This window comes from Dicentrarchus labrax, unplaced genomic scaffold, assembly GCF_905237075.1.
Source record: "Dicentrarchus labrax unplaced genomic scaffold, dlabrax2021, whole genome shotgun sequence".
Lineage (NCBI taxonomy): Eukaryota > Metazoa > Chordata > Actinopteri > Moronidae > Dicentrarchus > Dicentrarchus labrax.
The window spans coordinates 6,812,407-6,829,013 of record NW_026136706.1 but is presented as its reverse complement, the minus strand read 5'-3'; the positions used below and the strand labels follow the sequence as shown (position 1 = coordinate 6,829,013).

Here is a 16,607-nt window from a genome sequence, read left to right as displayed (position 1 = left end):
GAACATTTTCTACTAGCTTCCAACTGTCCACTTGAGTGCAGATTCTCAATAAAACCTGTTCATTTTGCCTTCACATAGTAAAAAAATCTATATAAACACAAGCTATAAAAGCCACAAAGGTGTTTTCAATCGTGCTGATCTGACTTCTGCCCTGGTTGAAGGTGGGTGGAGCTTTAGTGAGAAGAGTTATGTGAGGTCACCATGTACCAATAAGAAGAGTAAAAGTGTTATTTGTCCCGCCCTAACAGGTGGAACATAGTTTTCAGGAGAGAGACAGTGGTGTCAATCAAGTTTAGTCTGTACACACCCACACAGTCCTTACTTAAACTCTAATCAGTGGGCCTTGAGCTGTAATTATTGGAATTTTCCAAAAGAAAGGGTGAGAAAAGTTGGCTAAATATCAATAATATTTTCCCAGGGTGGAAATGAAAGAGAAGCAGCAAAACAAGAGCAGTAAATTACAGTAGCTCACAAATAAGCGGCTAACAGCAACAAAGATGGCAGGGCTTGTCTGCCATTCTGAGTGTATGGTAAAGGCTGTCTTCTTCTTCTTTTCTTTAAAGCAATAGTAATTAGTAAGTAATATGTTGCCCAACATTATTCCACTTAGCATTACTCAGACTTTGTGCCTCTCGGACTAGGTTGTACTGAATTCTAAAAGTGGTCCCCATAGCTTGAAAATATTTGACTACATTATGTTTCTGATATCCTGCAATGCATGGTATACAATAGCTGTACTTGGAGCTGGACTGTAGTTATGTGTTAATTATTCTTTCTCTGTTGTTAATTTCCCAGTTTTGTAAGTGTAACTGCGCATGTGTCTATTTAGCTTTGTCCTAAACATAGACTGTCTAATAAATGGTGGACGGAGCTTCCAGGTCTGTGAAATGAGGTCCAATGTTGAAGTACCTTAAAGCTGCATTATTTCTAATGGCCACCAGGGGGCAGCTCCAATGGTAGCAAAAAGAGGCCTGGTTGCATGTAAATGACCACACCACTTCTGCTTCATTCATTAGCTCAGTAAACAGTTTCTTAATGAGTTTATGGTCTCAATTGCTAGTTTGAAGCCTTCTTCCATACATGTTCAGTTTGTAAATGATGGTCCCATTTAGAGTAAAATAGATGATTCAGTCATTCTCAGTGAGTCTGCCCAGCACACCGCACGAAACTCAGGTTAAACTAGAAATTGCTGATCAAATATGAATCAACATTCTTGCCTAATACTGTCCTAAACTCTTTTCAGAAACATATTTTAGTGTACTGTTTATCTGTACTAGGAGAAAGTGTGTGAGTAATTAATATCTAATATCAATCAATTTTCATTCAGATCTGTTGAATAATGTTACAAATAGTAGTGGACAGCAGACTTTACCGTAGACCTCCACAGTGCAGGATGTAGTAGCATCTCCAGCATCGCAGGTGTACGTCCCAGAGTCACTGACATGACATTTCATGATCTGAAGAAACCGTTTCCTTCCCATTGCATAAATGCGCAAGTCCTTGCTTGGTTTCACCTCAACCCCATCCTGAAAGGGACATAACACATGAAACTGTCTGTGATCTATTGTCCAATTGAGTTAAATATGGTTCTTTATTGTTCCACATTGATCAACACAAAATTGACAGAATACAACTGAGCAGAAATTTGTTGTAAACTCAGACTTGAATTCAAAAAAGTTTGTGATTTTAATTTGACTTATTGACTTATTAGATTTTTTAACTAGATGATTTTGGTCCTGAGATTTTGCAAAATCATAAATGTCATTGGTTATGAAGAAAAACAAAAATTCAGCACTTCACCTTCATCCATTTCACATCAACGTTATGTCTGGACAGCTCACACTCAATAGATATTACTACCCCATCAGGGAATTTCTGGTCTTCCAGTTTTCTGAAAATGGTCACTAGGGGCTCTGGTGGAGAAAAAGCAGGCTTAGTTATTCAAACAAAACCCTTATTCAACCAAGCGTATGCATATCAGCTCCCATTTAAAGTAGGCTTTACAGTTACCTGTAAGTTATGCAGACTAATTTACCGTGATGACATTTTCATCCAATTGTCATCCTCAGCTTTTCAACCCCTAGCTCAAAGGGATGATGCATATTGAGTGACTCGGCATGGCAGGGATTATTTTACAGCATGAGGTTAAACTAGCACCTGACAGAAAAGACTGAACAGAGCTACCGCTTCTCACTGGGCCATGCTAGGTTATTTTGTGTGTGTAACATGAGCCTGGATAAAGGCAACAGTAGCAGAGCCGTCACTTTATTCTATTATCATGCCTGCACTGGTTGGCATTTGGTCTACACTGAGTGGACCACTTTAGCTACCAGCCTGAGGTCACAACAACATTAGTACAGTAAAACTTTGTTTTGGTAGTAATGCTGTGTACTGTACATGGTTAGTGAGCTGAAAAGTTACTATTACTACTACTAAAGATTACTTATGTCAACACAATCCATGCTAATTTACCTTGCTTTGTATTGCTACTATAGTGAAATCAAATATTGATCTTTGCTTGTTGAAACACTGGAAATATCTTTTTCCAAATGACCTACCCTTCACAGTGAGCCTTGCAGATGTCTTCAAGTTCTCTACACAGAACATGAAGGTGCCAGTGTCCTCTACTGATAGGTTAGAGATGGTGAGGCTGTGGACGTGTCCTTTGGCACTCATACGGAAGTGATTTGTCGGCTTAAGCTGGACTCCGTTTCTCATCCAGGTGCCTGTGACATGGGGATGGGAGAGCTCTACTTCAAAAGATGCAGTTTCTCTCTCTGTGGTTTTAATGTCTGTCAGTCCTCTCTTGATTGTGATTTTTCGAGCTGTAAAGAAAATTGCAGAGCTTAGAATAAGCAAACATCATGTTTCATGTAATGAAAACTGAATAGTAGATAAATAAAGGTCATGACTGAAAGATTGGCCCCAGTAACAAACATTTTCATTCCACTTTGCCACACTGAGCAGACATGGTGTCCATTTTCTGGTACAGAATAGGCTTGGAGTCTGTTCTGTACACAGCAGTCTGCAGTTAAACAATACAAGCTGGCACACATCGACAAGCCGATATTTTTGTCATTTGAGTACGGGGCTTTACACAAAAGCCAGCTTTGAAACTGCCAACATTTTTCACTTATTCTAACACAGACGAACATTCCCTGTGGAAAAAAGGAGTGTTTATTTTGGAGACCTGATGACAACAACCTTAGTTTTGAAGGCCAGGGTGTAAATTTAGATGCAATGAGAGGAGATCCAAATTCATAGGAGGTGCCAACAGCAGCCTGAAGTCCTGACTTTCCCCTGCCCACCCACACTAGTGTTGAAAGAACAGCCTTTAATTCACCCACTGGCCTGTGGATCATAGGACTAAGAAATATAAGAAGCATGCACAAAGAAAAACAAGCATAAGTACATCTTAATCACTACAAGATGCCACTTTTATAGTGTGTCAAGCTTGCAACTTTGGAGAACTTTAAGTTGTTCTTGTTCATCAGAAAATTTTACTTAGCAAAATGTAATTCTAGTCACTGAACAACAGCATATTAACTTCCCTTTGCCTTTGACATAGTTAATTAAATCATCAGGGCTTTATTGATCCTGTGTCAAAACAGAAACCCTGGTCTGAAAGTCAGCTTGGGCTGTAAGTCTATCACCTGTTGGTTGCCATCATGTTCCAGTACAAGTACCACCCTGGTCCCCAGTCACTCAAATTACTCTTACTCAGTTAATTGAGCTTTGCCTTCACAAGAGGTAGTGCTGGAGGGTGTGCAAGAGGTGGAGTCGTCGGCAACGGTGGTAAACAAACAACAACAGGGCATAGTGAGAACACGTGCACACTCACGTTCCACTGTGAGCTGGGCTTGCGTGCGGTCATGGAGGGTTTCACAGCTGTAGGTGCCTCGGTCAGACATGGCCAGTTTGTGGATGGTGAGACTGTGTTTTCGGCCGTTGTGTTTCAGGGTATACTTGGCTCCAGGGTGGATCAGCACCCCTTGTCTCATCCACTGCACCTCTCCTGAATCCAGACTCACTTCCACCTCTAGAGTTGCATCACTGTACTCTTCAGCTACAACGGGTGTCATTTTCTTGGTGAACACCACCTGTTGCTCTAAAAATTAATTTGAGGAATTACTACTCACGATCAACATTTTAGGTACTTGTACACAATTACACTGTAGATATGAATTCTTGTTCATTCTACATAACGACATGAAGAAGAAGGCACACCCAGACAAAGCAAAGTAGAATATAGACCGAAGAAAATCAGCAAAGTAACATTGCAAGTTCAAGCACAGAGAGCAAGCAATAGGCTCTGAGGAGCCTTGCCCCCTGCAGCGCCGCAAACGCCAAAACCCCTGAGCCACTTGTCTCTGTCAGTTACCAGAGGAATTCCAACAGGAGAAGCTGCTAAGCGCTAGCCGTCAAAAGCGCCTCTTCAACAATTTAAACTTGTCTGAAAGGGTCATTATTTATCATATACAGCATGTGCTTCTGTGATACTAATGGTGTACAGCCATTCAACGTATCTGGCTTTTATGTTTGCATTCACTCCAGTATCGCTGAAAATAGCCCACAGTTGAAAATATGGTGATAACTACCAGAGAGATATGAGGTTATTAAACAGTAAATTGTTGTTAATGTTACAACTTCTGTGATTCCCTGAGACAAATATATACATATATAATTGTAGTATTAATGGATGGGGCCACAACTCACCTTGAACCTGGAGTTCAGCCTCTGATACCAACCCCTCTGCATCAGCTGTCACTCTGCTGCTATCTGAAACCATGCAGTTGTGGATGCAGAGCATGTGGCATAGTCCGTTGCTTGAAATGACAGTGTGCTCATTCAGAGCTACTTGCTTGCCATTTAAGCGCCACACCAACTCAGTGTCCTCTGGTGAAACGACACACTTAAATACTGCATCTTCTCCCTCACAGACTGTGATGTTACGAAGCTCCGATATGAACTCAACAACACGGGGAACTGAAGGCAAAGCATTCAGCTGAATTAGATTCATTGTGCTCCAACTGTTAAGATGGCACATTGACTATTCTAATCTATTTTAATTATTAATACATTATTTCTGTTTCTGACCTTCGTTAAAGTTGTATGATTTAAATAGACTTACTTTCTACGGTGACAGTAGCTGAGGTCCTGTCATCTGTGGATTCACAGGCATACTCTCCAGCATCTTCTTCCACTAGTTGGTGGATGGTAAAGCTTCGCTCTCGACCTTGTGCTCGTATTGTGTGCCTACGGCTTGGACAGATCTCTTGGCCATCTTTTAGCCACTGGACATCTCCTTTGGGCTTGTTGATCTCACATCGTAATATAAGGCTGCTGCCCTTCGGAGACACAATGTTCTCCAATGGTCTTATAAATTTCACCATCATTTCTGAAGAGTAGAATAAAGAAATATAATTCCAGAGATGTTAACTCTGTGACAGTTACAACCAAGTAAATGTTTGCTTGGAAATAGAGGTCACATTTAGTTTAGGAGTGCCAAATTCTTACCTTTGACTAAAAGACTGAAATACATCTCATCTGTGTTTACGTCACAGACATATTCTCCAGAATCTGACAGCTGCAGGGGATTAATGGTGAGCTTGTGGGTATTACCCTCACTGGAGATGTGAATGTTGTCCCCATTCAATAGTTGGCCATCTTTCAGCCACCGAACATTAGCTCTTTCTCGGCTCACAGTGGCACACAGTGTAACACTCTCATTTTCATAGGCTGTGACGTTTTTACTTGCTTCTTTATCCAAAAACTTGACTGGTGGCTCTAAGAAAAATAAGATTTACAAAGATGTTCCATGTTCATACATGAAACAAAAAGTTCATCCTAAAGAAATAAAGAAATCTAAAACATGTTTCAAAGTCATTTCAATCTTACCTTGAACTTCAACAATTGTTATCAATTTGTCATCAATGGCATCACAAATGTATTTTCCAGAGTCTGAAGGCTGAAGTCCAGAGAGAACAAGCTTCCTCACAATGTCATGGCGGTGAATTTGTATACGAGTGTCTGGTTTCAGTATTTTGCCGTTCCATAACCACTGAACTGTGGCGTTTGGCCGAGACACTTCACACTCCAAAATAAGGTCATCTCCCGCTACCAGGATATGATGCTCTGGGTGGCCTGAGTTTCCAATGATCTGTACTGGAGGCTCTGGACATAGAAGACATACAATTATTTCCCTCCTCAATCAAGGAAAGACAAAATTGACATTGCTTCACAATATGATTACCTTTGACGGTGATATAGAAGACCATCTTATCATCCACTGCATCACAGGTGTACTCTCCTGAATCTTCGAGCCCCGCATTTAGGACAACCAGTGATCGGAAAACACCTTGTTCCTCACTGCAGTATCGCTCAGTGTCAGCAATTACCTCATTATCTTTGTACCAACTGACTGAGGCATTGGATCTGGATAGTTCACACACTAGAATAATGTCATCAGATACTAAGAACTGCTTTTCTGTTTTTGCATCGGTTTTTCCAAGAATTCTTACAGGCATATCTGAAAATGAAGAAGAAAATAATTGTTGCATTTTAGGTAGGGAAAAATGTATTAAGTTATGGATGAAGTCAATGGTTTAGTCTAAATTCTCCGGACAGTTTTAGATGCTAGAGCAGCAAGAATTTCATTGTATGACATTCTGAGGTTAAAATAAAATCCTCTACATTTAGAGGTGGCTGTGTGCCTATGATGTAAGCAAATGGCATAGTACAAAGTACATATATTTTAGTAAATGACCTTGCTCCAACAAAAAAAAAGTACACATAACATCTTTCTGAACATTGCAGGCTCTATACCATTTTAGAGTTATAACGGTGCCATGCCATCGTGCCTAAAAACAAACGGCCATTGCTCTGTGGGCGTTGTTCCAAAAAGACACACTCCACACACCAACTTGTGTACATAACTTCTGACATAACCAACATGCTTAATTTAACTCAAACCATGACCTTTTTATAACTAAACCTAACAAAATAGTTTTAATGCCTAAACTTAACCAAACTGTGAACATTTCACAACATTAACAACAAGATTATTATTGTTACCACGTTGAAATACACAAAGGGCAAAAAACTCCAGGTAGATTGTGTATTTTTGGAGCAGTGAACATTTCTTTTTGGGTAGCTGGCTATTGGGAAAATGGGCTTTTGGTCCAATGGGACATTTCGGCCTTGGGCTTTTGGAATGATGGGGCAGTCCCTTTAAGTGAAATTACCTACCTTGTACTTTTACTTGGAAATCCATCACATCATCCTTTGCATCGCAGACATATTGCCCAGAATCTTCCAGTGTTAGTGAGTGAACAGTTAATTGACGTATGACACCATCCTCCAGGATGGTAATATTTCTGGAGTCTTCTACTTCTTCCCCATTCTTCTTCCAGGTGACCTCTGCATTTGATCTTGAAACCTCACAGTCTAAAACCAGAGTCTCCCCAGCCACTTTCTCGACTCTGCTTGCCATCTTCCTTGGACGTACGAAGCGAACAGGAGGCTCTGTGCATTAAGATTGTGTTAGAAATGGATAAACACAAGTCATTTAGAGGACCTACCATTTTCATTCTTTGGTCTTCTTTACCTGCTATGTTTACAAAGAACGTCATGGAGTCATCTGCAGTATCACAGACATATTCGGCAGAATCTTTGACAGTAGTTTCAGGTATAATAAGTCTTCTGTAGACACCATCCACCTCTAGAATTAGATTGTCATTCTCCTCCACTTCAAGTCCATCTCGATACCAGCGCACCACTGCATTAGGCCGTGAGATCTCACAGCTCAGTACCATCCTCTCTGAAGTCTGCTGGCACAGTTCCATTTGGGACTGACTTGGGGACACAATACGCACTGGAGGTTCTGGAAAGTGGTAGTTAAGCCATTACTCATTAGTTAAATGAACACTACAAGAAATCTGCACTCATCACCATGTCGATCTATACTGATGTATCTCCTGCAGGACTGTCTTTGCATTCATCTATGATCCTGGATGAATCAGTTAACCATGTTCAGACGACACCTTGCATGACCTTGTTCTTTGAAGCATACTGATGCCTTAAATACGACAATCTACTCATTATGCTTTTACATTGTGCTGTTACAATACTGATATACATGAATATATATATATATATATATATATGTTCATGTATATGTAGTATTAGGGATTTTACCTGTAATACTGAGGTGAAAGAATATTGAATCATCAGCTGTATCACAGACGTATTCTCCAGAATCTTCGACTCCACTAGAAATAATCTTCAGTCGTCGATAAGGGCCTTCAATCTTGAGCTTGATGTTCTCGCTGTCTTGCAGCTTTTGGCCGTCTTTGTACCAGCTGACAAAACCATTTGGACGAGACAATTCACAGCTCAGAATAATTTCTTCAGGGACGTGACGTTCAAGATGGACATCCTCCTTGGGGTAAATTATCATCACTGGAGGTTCTTTGGGGGAAGAATATATAAAATTGAAACACTGTCTTCACATTACATTCTCTTTTCACATTTTAAGACTTAAGTGACTTTGAGTTAATGTTTTGATGTATGTATTTTTAGACAAGTTTTCATAAGACATTACCTCGTATCTTAACCTTGAACATTAAAACATTGTCTCCTGCACGGCATGTGTATGTGCCTGTGTCGGACAGTTGGGCTGAATGTATTGTCAGATTCCTTTTGGTGTCCTCTGCTTGCATTGTAATATTATTACTTTGTTGCATTTCAGCTCCATCTTTATACCACTGGACAACACCATCAGCCCTTGTTACTTCACATGACAGAACGAGCTCTTCTTGTTCCACAACACTCTTGAAAAGGTCCTCCTCTGAGATATCAGCAAATGTTACCGGTGGCGCTGCAGAAAACAGTACACAAAAGAAGTAAGTTGTTGCTCGAAATTTGCATTTGTTGTGTATGCTCATGCATGCGGTAGCTCTTAGGCCAGGTTTTCACAGCATAGACATGCTGAGCTCAAGCCTTGTTATCTAGTTAAGTCCTCATAGACATAATGGTCAGTGGGTGTTAATCCACTTTTGAAGCAAAATGAAAACATGAATTAAAGCAGCACACTAATCTAATGCAATTACCATAGGTACTGTATGTTGACTAAATATTAATTCTAGAGACTGGCCTTAAATGTGAAGTATGTATATGAAAAACAACTTAGTGTTTAATGAAATTAGGACATTTAGAGGAAATCAGCTATGATGAAAATGATGATGATCAGGTTTTGCTTTCATCTTAAACATTAGAGGTCATGAAAGTCACAAAGACTCTACATCTTGCCAAAGGAAAGCTTAGCATATCACCTTTCACCTCCACATAGAAATCGGTGAAATCTGAATCATCATCAGTTTTACAACTGTATACTCCAGAGTATGAAGATGTGGCCGACTTCATACCCGGTGTCCCCTTATTGTCCTCTGAATCGACGTTTATTTCCGATTTTGGCAAGAGTTTTATCCCATCCTCATACCAGCAGGTCTGGCTTGTGGGGTCTGAGATCTCACACTGCAGTTTGATCGGGCTGCCTGCTTCAACAGACTTGCTCCATTCAGCCTCTGGAACAGCTGAGAATCAAATCGATGCTAGAGGAATTTCAATTCATTGAACAGTAACCAGATAGTAATCACTTACAGACTAAAGGCTGTAAAAATCTACTATTTTGCTCCAGATGGAACAGATGATGTAAGAATATTTTGGTATAATAAAGTTTGTGCCTTGTTAGGTCGACAGTGAGATCACTCCATTACTTTGTAATTGCGAGAGTCACAGACTCACAGGGAGTCAGTGATCTACTAATGGAACATAAATCAGTCCAATTTCAAAAGATTTTTTACTGTTGTACAGGCAGAGTATATTGTACTTGACAGCAGTTTATGATTCGTTTGCTCTCTGTTTATCTATCTCTCTTTTAGTTGTTAATATAAAAACACGTACAGCCGTAATGCCCTTTCAGACTAGGAGGTCTGCAGCATCTGCAACTTATCGTTCATAAGTCTCGCCAGAATCACACAATGGCAAGCAACAGTCAGCTCTGTATCCCGCAGCAAGTGGCGAAGTTTGGCAATGTCAAAAATGGGTCATGTTGGCCACTACCGGTACCACTGGACTGGGCAGTTGAATCAGCATGAATTTTGTTTTGTGGGACCAAGTTCTAAACACTGACATACACCTATCACTTTATAAAGTTGTGGCAAACATGCCTATTTACACATCAAGCAGACAGAGCACATTTAGCATTAATTTGGAACTATGTGTTGTGGCCATTCATCCTCTGACTTCCGTTTTGATCTTCACCAACACCTGAGGGAAATATCTGGCTCTAGTTGCTCACTTTGTCTGCCTGCTGTTTGGTGTTAAGCCAGTAGTGTACAGTCTATTTATCAGAGATTTTTGGCTGAAAACAGCAGCCTTCTAATTCTTAAAACAGGGTTGATAAAGAGCGGTGAGACTGAACCAAACAGTAAAAAGGCAGCAAGACTGTAAAACCAAAACAATGTGCTGAAAAACACTAAAACTCTCTGTAGAGCTGAGGGGAACTGCAGAGTCCGGTGATAACTCTCTGTGGTTTGTTACTACAAGTGACCTGTTTCACATTACACATAGTAATTTGATCCACTGTGCAGTCCTGGAGTTTTACCACCAGGCTCAACAAATAGTCGACCACTTGCCACTTCCAATCTGAAAGGGCCTTCAAGTATTTGTTTCTCAGGGCAAGAATAGCATTGAGCTGCATATCACTGCCATTACTTAAAAAAATAAAATAAACCAATAGTAAATCATCTCTGATCCTTTTAAGTACTTATTCATGATTAAATTTGAGCTGTAACAACATTATTATATATACATTTTCTAAAAGGTGTATAGTATATCTTGACCAAAATCATCGAAAGTACATAATTAAGTATTAGTACACATTATCTTAAAATAGAATAGAATAAATTGTTGAAGTTGGTCTAGTAGCCAAGCATAAATTGAAAGACGTTAGTGATTCTGACAAAGCTCAAAATACTTAGATCACCTGCAACATCCACCTTGAATTCTATATGGTCATCTGCAGCCTCACAGCTGTACACCCCAGAGTGTCTGACTTCTGCTGATTTAATAACCAGCGCTCTCAGTTGTTCTTTTGATTCGATTTCATAATCACTCTTTGGAAGTAGCTGTTCTCCATCCTTGTGCCAATAGACTTGGGCACTGGGCTCTGAGACTTCACACTGCAGCTTAATTGGGCCACCTGCTTCAAAAAATGTGTGTCTTGTGACTTCTGGCAGTGCTGAAAACCTCACAGGGGTAGCTGCAGGGATATTATAAGAGTTGTAGAGCACTGCTGTTAAGCTTTCAGAACATCATTTAAGAGTGTTTTGCACAACAAAGTTTTTGGTGTGATTATTATACCATCTACAGTATTAGGAGCTCTGTGTTTTTATACAGTGCTACAAAATTCTACAATTTAGTTGGTAGTTGTAGTGGGTAATTCAAGAAATGCTAAAATGTTCATATCACACCTGGAAGCTTATTAATTAAAACTGAATACAAGAAAATCACCTTCAATGTCCACATGAAATGTCACAACATCATCAGTGAGGCTACAGCTGTAGAGGCCAGAGTCAGAGACCTTGGCAGAATGAATCATTAATTTTCTCAGGCTGCCATCTCTTTTCATATCGAGGCCAGTTTTGCAAAAAAGCTCCACCTCGTCTTTAAACCAGGAAACCTGAGCAACAGGATCTGTAACCTCACACTGGAGGATAATTGGACAACCAATTGCAATCATCTTGTATTTTTCTGTCAGTGGGATTGGCATGATCTGTGGCGATCGGCCTAAGAGAAGGGAATAACAAGGGTTTTGGATAAGAGATGAATTCACTAACAGTGGACAAAACACACTGCCCAGCCAGTCATACCATGTTCTCATGAACATTCAAAACAAAGCAAATTTAAATTGTCCACTCACACCATAGAATAAGATGGACGTTGTATGTATGATAAGAAGATAGAAAGTATAGAGATAAATCACCTTTAACGTCCACTTTAAATGTGATGGTGTCATCTGATGTTGAACATTCATAGGTGCCACCATGTATGTTTTCAGCTGAATGGATGAGTAGTGTCCTTGTCAGTCCATCTGACTGTATGTCCATATTGTTTTGTGGTAGGAGTTTCACCCCATCCTTGTACCAGTCGACATGGGCAGAAGGATCATGAGATAGCTCACATCTGAGGACAATGGCAGAGCCTTCTTGGACGGACATGTTCCTGTCAGTCTCTTGAAGCTCTGAGAACTTCACAGGCAGTGCTATAGGTTTCAGATATTGCAAACAACAGAGTGTCGTAATACACTTCATAAAAGTACTTAAGTATCCAACCTACTATATATATTCAATTAAAAGAATTTCAAGACAAAACAATATACAACAACATACAACAACATAAACACACCAACTGGCTTAACAAACAAACAATGAGTAAAACAAAACAAAAATTTGCGGGGTTAAAAGAGCAAGAATAAAGTTCTGAAATGTAAAAGTTATCCACAGTTGAGTGACATAAAAACCACAGCTAAAGAGCATGGGTAAGACACAAGAAACAAGAAAGTGACAAAGGGTTTGTTTATGGTGGTAAAGGAGCCGTATTAAGTTAGTGCCTTTTAATGAAAAAGAGCAAGACACATGAAACGTTAGCTTTCTTAAGATATTGGACATGCATAATAAGATGCCACATGGCGATAAAACATCCTATATTATTTAATTTCACTTGAAAAGTTAAAAGATGAGTATGATCAGGTGTGGTAGAGTTGTTTTTCTTTAAACTGCCCTAATATAAAAGGCAAAAACAAATATTAAAATATATTAATTCATATTAAATGTTGCCTGTTTTATGAACTTCTTGAATCAGTTAAATTAAAAGTTATTATTTCAGAGGAAAGTAGTAGGAAAAATTAACCATTGTCTGTTGGGTGATTAGACAACTGTTACTTAATCACCTGCTGTTAAAATTAGTTGGCCGTGCAAGACAATGAAAGCGCCACAGTTTCTGAGCATCACCTTTTACTTCCACAGCGAACTGGATGTCATCATCCTTGGACTCACAACGGTATACCCCAGTGTGAGCCCGCTCTGCTGATGAGACAACTAGACTCCGCAAATTTCCTTCTGACTGGAGGTCTACTCCTTTTTGAGGTAGGACCTTTGTTCCATCCTTGTACCAACTGACTTGTCCAGTGGAGTTTGACAGCTCACATTGTAGAGCAATGGGACATCCTGCCATGACCGTCTTTTTCTGGTCAGCCTCAGATAAAGCTGAAAACTTCACAAGTGGAGCTACAGGATTAAATGCAAAATGCAAATCGGTCAATAAAACAGATACTGTTCTTAACCAAATGAAGCAAAGCACAATCCTGAAAATGAAGCCTTCAGAAGCATATTCAAAAAAAGCTGACATTTTAAAATATTTACACTTAAATTTGCCTTTTATATACATCTGAACCTGCATCTCCCAGTGGAAGTTGTGGCTATTTAGAAGGTTCATGTTTTGGCATAGAGCTGATTATATCCTCCCCAAGTAACTGAATTCAATTCCAAATAACCAGTATCATGTTCAATTTCTTACATTTAAAACAAATAAAATTTCATGAAAGTTGGTTGGACATTGTATTGTTTACTCGCAGAACCTGATTTGAGATAGAAAGCAAAAGGTTTGGGTTTTTTGGGAAAAAAATAAAGGGGCTCACAGTTAAATCCAAAGAAAACATTATTTTGATTTGACTGTGATACCCATTCATCATCCTCTTCAGCACAGTAGGCATCAACATGTACAGCATCTTCAGTGCTATTTTGAGAACTGTGTAAAAGAGTATGAAAATTTTAAAGAAATGCTCCTAGAAAAACCTCTTAATGTCAAAGATTACGTGGTATAAGGAAAAGGATTCTAGCTCGTCAGTCAGATATTTAGAAATATTAAATTAATTAAATGTTTCCTAGTTAAGACTAATAGCATTAGAATAAAAAAGAGAACAGACATATGTACACTATGATTTTGATCTGCAAACCACCTGCAAATGCAGCATGCTTCTAGGATCTTTTATTCTGTAGAGATATCAGGTGATATCTTTACTATATCTCTGATGTAAACTGTAAACTTATTGACCAGAGAGCAAATTAAGATGTTACGTTTTTCACTCTACAGCAGTGTCTTAATTTTTGTGTGCCGCCTGTTTCTTGGAAGATAAATCTATAAGATCTTTATAGAACTTTTCTTTTTCATAAGCAAAGCAAAGACATTTGAATGCTCTTCACACTGACTAAAATCTGTTTGGAGAGCAAAACATAAAAACAACTTTTGTCACCTTTGACATCCACATGAAACTGCATTGCATCATCTCTTGTCTTGCAGCTGTAAATTCCTGCATGAGACAGCATCGCTGACTGGAAAGCCAGTGTTCTTATGGAACCCTCTGCCAGCATGTCTTGCCCAGCTGCTTCATGTAGTTTTATTCCATCTTTGTACCAAGTAACTTGAGTGTTAGGATCTGATATCTCACATCGCAGCACTATGGGTTCACCAACTTCAACAGACTTGTTCCTCTCAGCCTCACAAAGTGTTGTAATTCTCACAGGCGGAGCTGGGGATGTTTGAGGTAACATCAAGAGAAAATTACATCACTATGACTGACTACAACATAAATTGTGTTTTCAAACAACAGAAGAGCAAAATTGCACATCAAGATTAGTCATGCCAATAAATCTTAAGAGTTAAAGTAATTAATTAAAAAAGATATGTCTTTATGTTATTAGTAATCTAAAAAGAGGAATCTCTGGTTAGACTTGAGATAACTAGGCATTAAAGTTAGGATTTGAAGCTATTGTATTTACTCTTTTTCCCTATCTTTAATATTCCTCACAGACCACCCAAGCTCAAAGTTTAACATTGACTACTTAAGTAGTTTTAGTAGGAACAAAATCAAGTAAGTAAATGTAGAAATTGTCAAAATGTCAAGGATTGCAAAAAACAATCTCTTCATTTTGCACAATGTCACAATTGTGCCCGTCCATTTTTTGTTTGATAATGCTAACCATTTAAATCACCTTCAACAGCCACCTTATTTGCAGTGACACTGTCACTCCAGTGATGGTCACATGTCCTTGATAGATAGATCTCTTCTGATTGGACAGTTGATGCCTGCTTGACATAATAAGGCTCTGCAAACTGCATAGATGATCTTTGCCCAGAGTTAACTGTGCTGTGTACATGGTCTTCTGTGGCCTTCATGGTGTGATGGCACTTTGCTTGGACTGTTGTGGCCTGCATGGACAGACACAGCACCTCTGAATGGTTAGGCACTGCTTGTCCTGTGTGATAGAAATCATCCAGTGCAGAGTGTTTCAGGGCGTAATGATCCCCTGGTTGGACAGTTTCCACCTCTTTAGAGTTATACAAGTCCAGTGATTGAAGGGATGCAGTGTTTAAGTCACTGAGCCTCCCTGACTGGACAGTTGATGCCTGTAGAGAGTTGTTCAACTCTTCTGGTTGGTCAGTTGAAATCCGTAAGGAGTCATAGGGCTCCTCTGAATGGACAGTTTCAGTTTTTAAGCAATCAAGAGGCTTCTTTGACAGGACAGGTGGCATCTGTATGGAGTTACAAAGTGCCTCTGATTGTACAATTCCAGTCTTTAGGGAATTAAAAGGCTCATCTGATATGACAGTTGTAGTATATAAGGATGTAAAGGGCTCCTTTGGTTGGACAGTTTCAGTATGTGAGGAATTAAAGGGCTCCTCTGACTGCAGAGTTGCAGTTTTTAAGGAGCTACAGAACCTGTCTGATTTGACTGTTGAAATCTGTAAGTGGTTAGTAAGGTGCTCTGCCTGGACAGTCGAAGTCTGTAGGGAGTTACCTAGTTCTGCCTGGACAGTCGGCATCTGTATCGAGCTATATAGCTCTTCTGATTGGACAATTGGAGTATTGGGAGTAGATTCCTCTGATTCAGTTGCAGTTTGGAGAAAATTACAAAATTCATCTCTCTGGACAGCTGTCTGCAGAGGACTATCAAGCTCTGCAGATGGGTCTTCTGCATGCTGTATATAGTAAATAAATTCCTCACCTTGTGACTCTGTGGGCTGTTTAGTGTGATGTTGTATGCCATACTGCATTATTGTTGGCTTTACAGAGTTACAGCAAACTGGAGATTGAGCATTTATTGTTCGTTGATGGTCAGAGAGCTCCTTTGGCTGTTTAGTTGTAATCCAGTCAGTCCTGTATTCATATGTTGACTGAGCATTGGGTGTATTTGTGGAATGTTCTTCATACATCTGTGTATCTCCTCTCTTGTCACAGACGATGCCAGAATTGCATTTTGAGGACATGCAGTCAACTTCAACAGGATAAGCATCTTCAGTGGATGACTTCTCTTGATCAGAAGAGAGCCTTGGCGATGTAGCTATAAGCATTGTGATGTACACAGAGAAAGGTTTTCAGTTGTTGATGGTCTCAATACTTCTTCTCATAACAGAATTTTACATCAGTGTGAGTTAGCATGGAGTTATGGGATAATTCATTGCAAAGACAAACAAGAAGGTCGACC

At 39.5% G+C, this 16,607-nt stretch overlaps 1 protein-coding gene across 6 annotated transcripts in view; it reads right to left on the bottom strand.

Annotated features, from left to right (window-relative positions):
- Positions 1–16,607, bottom strand: part of obsl1b (obscurin like cytoskeletal adaptor 1b) — a 34,046-nt gene that overhangs the window by 6,744 nt on the left and 10,695 nt on the right. For 3 of the 6 annotated variants that reach the window (XM_051404063.1, XM_051404064.1, XM_051404066.1), the window contains 19 exons: positions 14,375–14,650; positions 13,074–13,349; positions 12,047–12,325; positions 11,575–11,850; positions 11,048–11,323; positions 9,333–9,593; positions 8,603–8,878; positions 8,197–8,469; positions 7,607–7,882; positions 7,249–7,524; positions 6,254–6,529; positions 5,899–6,174; positions 5,518–5,787; positions 5,132–5,398; positions 4,717–4,986; positions 3,842–4,108; positions 2,559–2,825; positions 1,801–1,913; positions 1,373–1,526 (listed from right to left, as the gene is read on the bottom strand). In XM_051404063.1, the coding sequence (XP_051260023.1) occupies positions 1,373–1,526; positions 1,801–1,913; positions 2,559–2,825; positions 3,842–4,108; positions 4,717–4,986; positions 5,132–5,398; positions 5,518–5,787; positions 5,899–6,174; positions 6,254–6,529; positions 7,249–7,524; positions 7,607–7,882; positions 8,197–8,469; positions 8,603–8,878; positions 9,333–9,593; positions 11,048–11,323; positions 11,575–11,850; positions 12,047–12,325; positions 13,074–13,349; positions 14,375–14,650 (4,905 nt within the window). The remainder of the gene's footprint in view (positions 1–1,372; positions 1,527–1,800; positions 1,914–2,558; positions 2,826–3,841; positions 4,109–4,716; positions 4,987–5,131; positions 5,399–5,517; positions 5,788–5,898; positions 6,175–6,253; positions 6,530–7,248; positions 7,525–7,606; positions 7,883–8,196; positions 8,470–8,602; positions 8,879–9,332; positions 9,594–11,047; positions 11,324–11,574; positions 11,851–12,046; positions 12,326–13,073; positions 13,350–14,374; positions 14,651–16,607) is intronic. The other 3 variants (XM_051404065.1, XM_051404067.1, XM_051404068.1) reach the window with 2 other exon arrangements.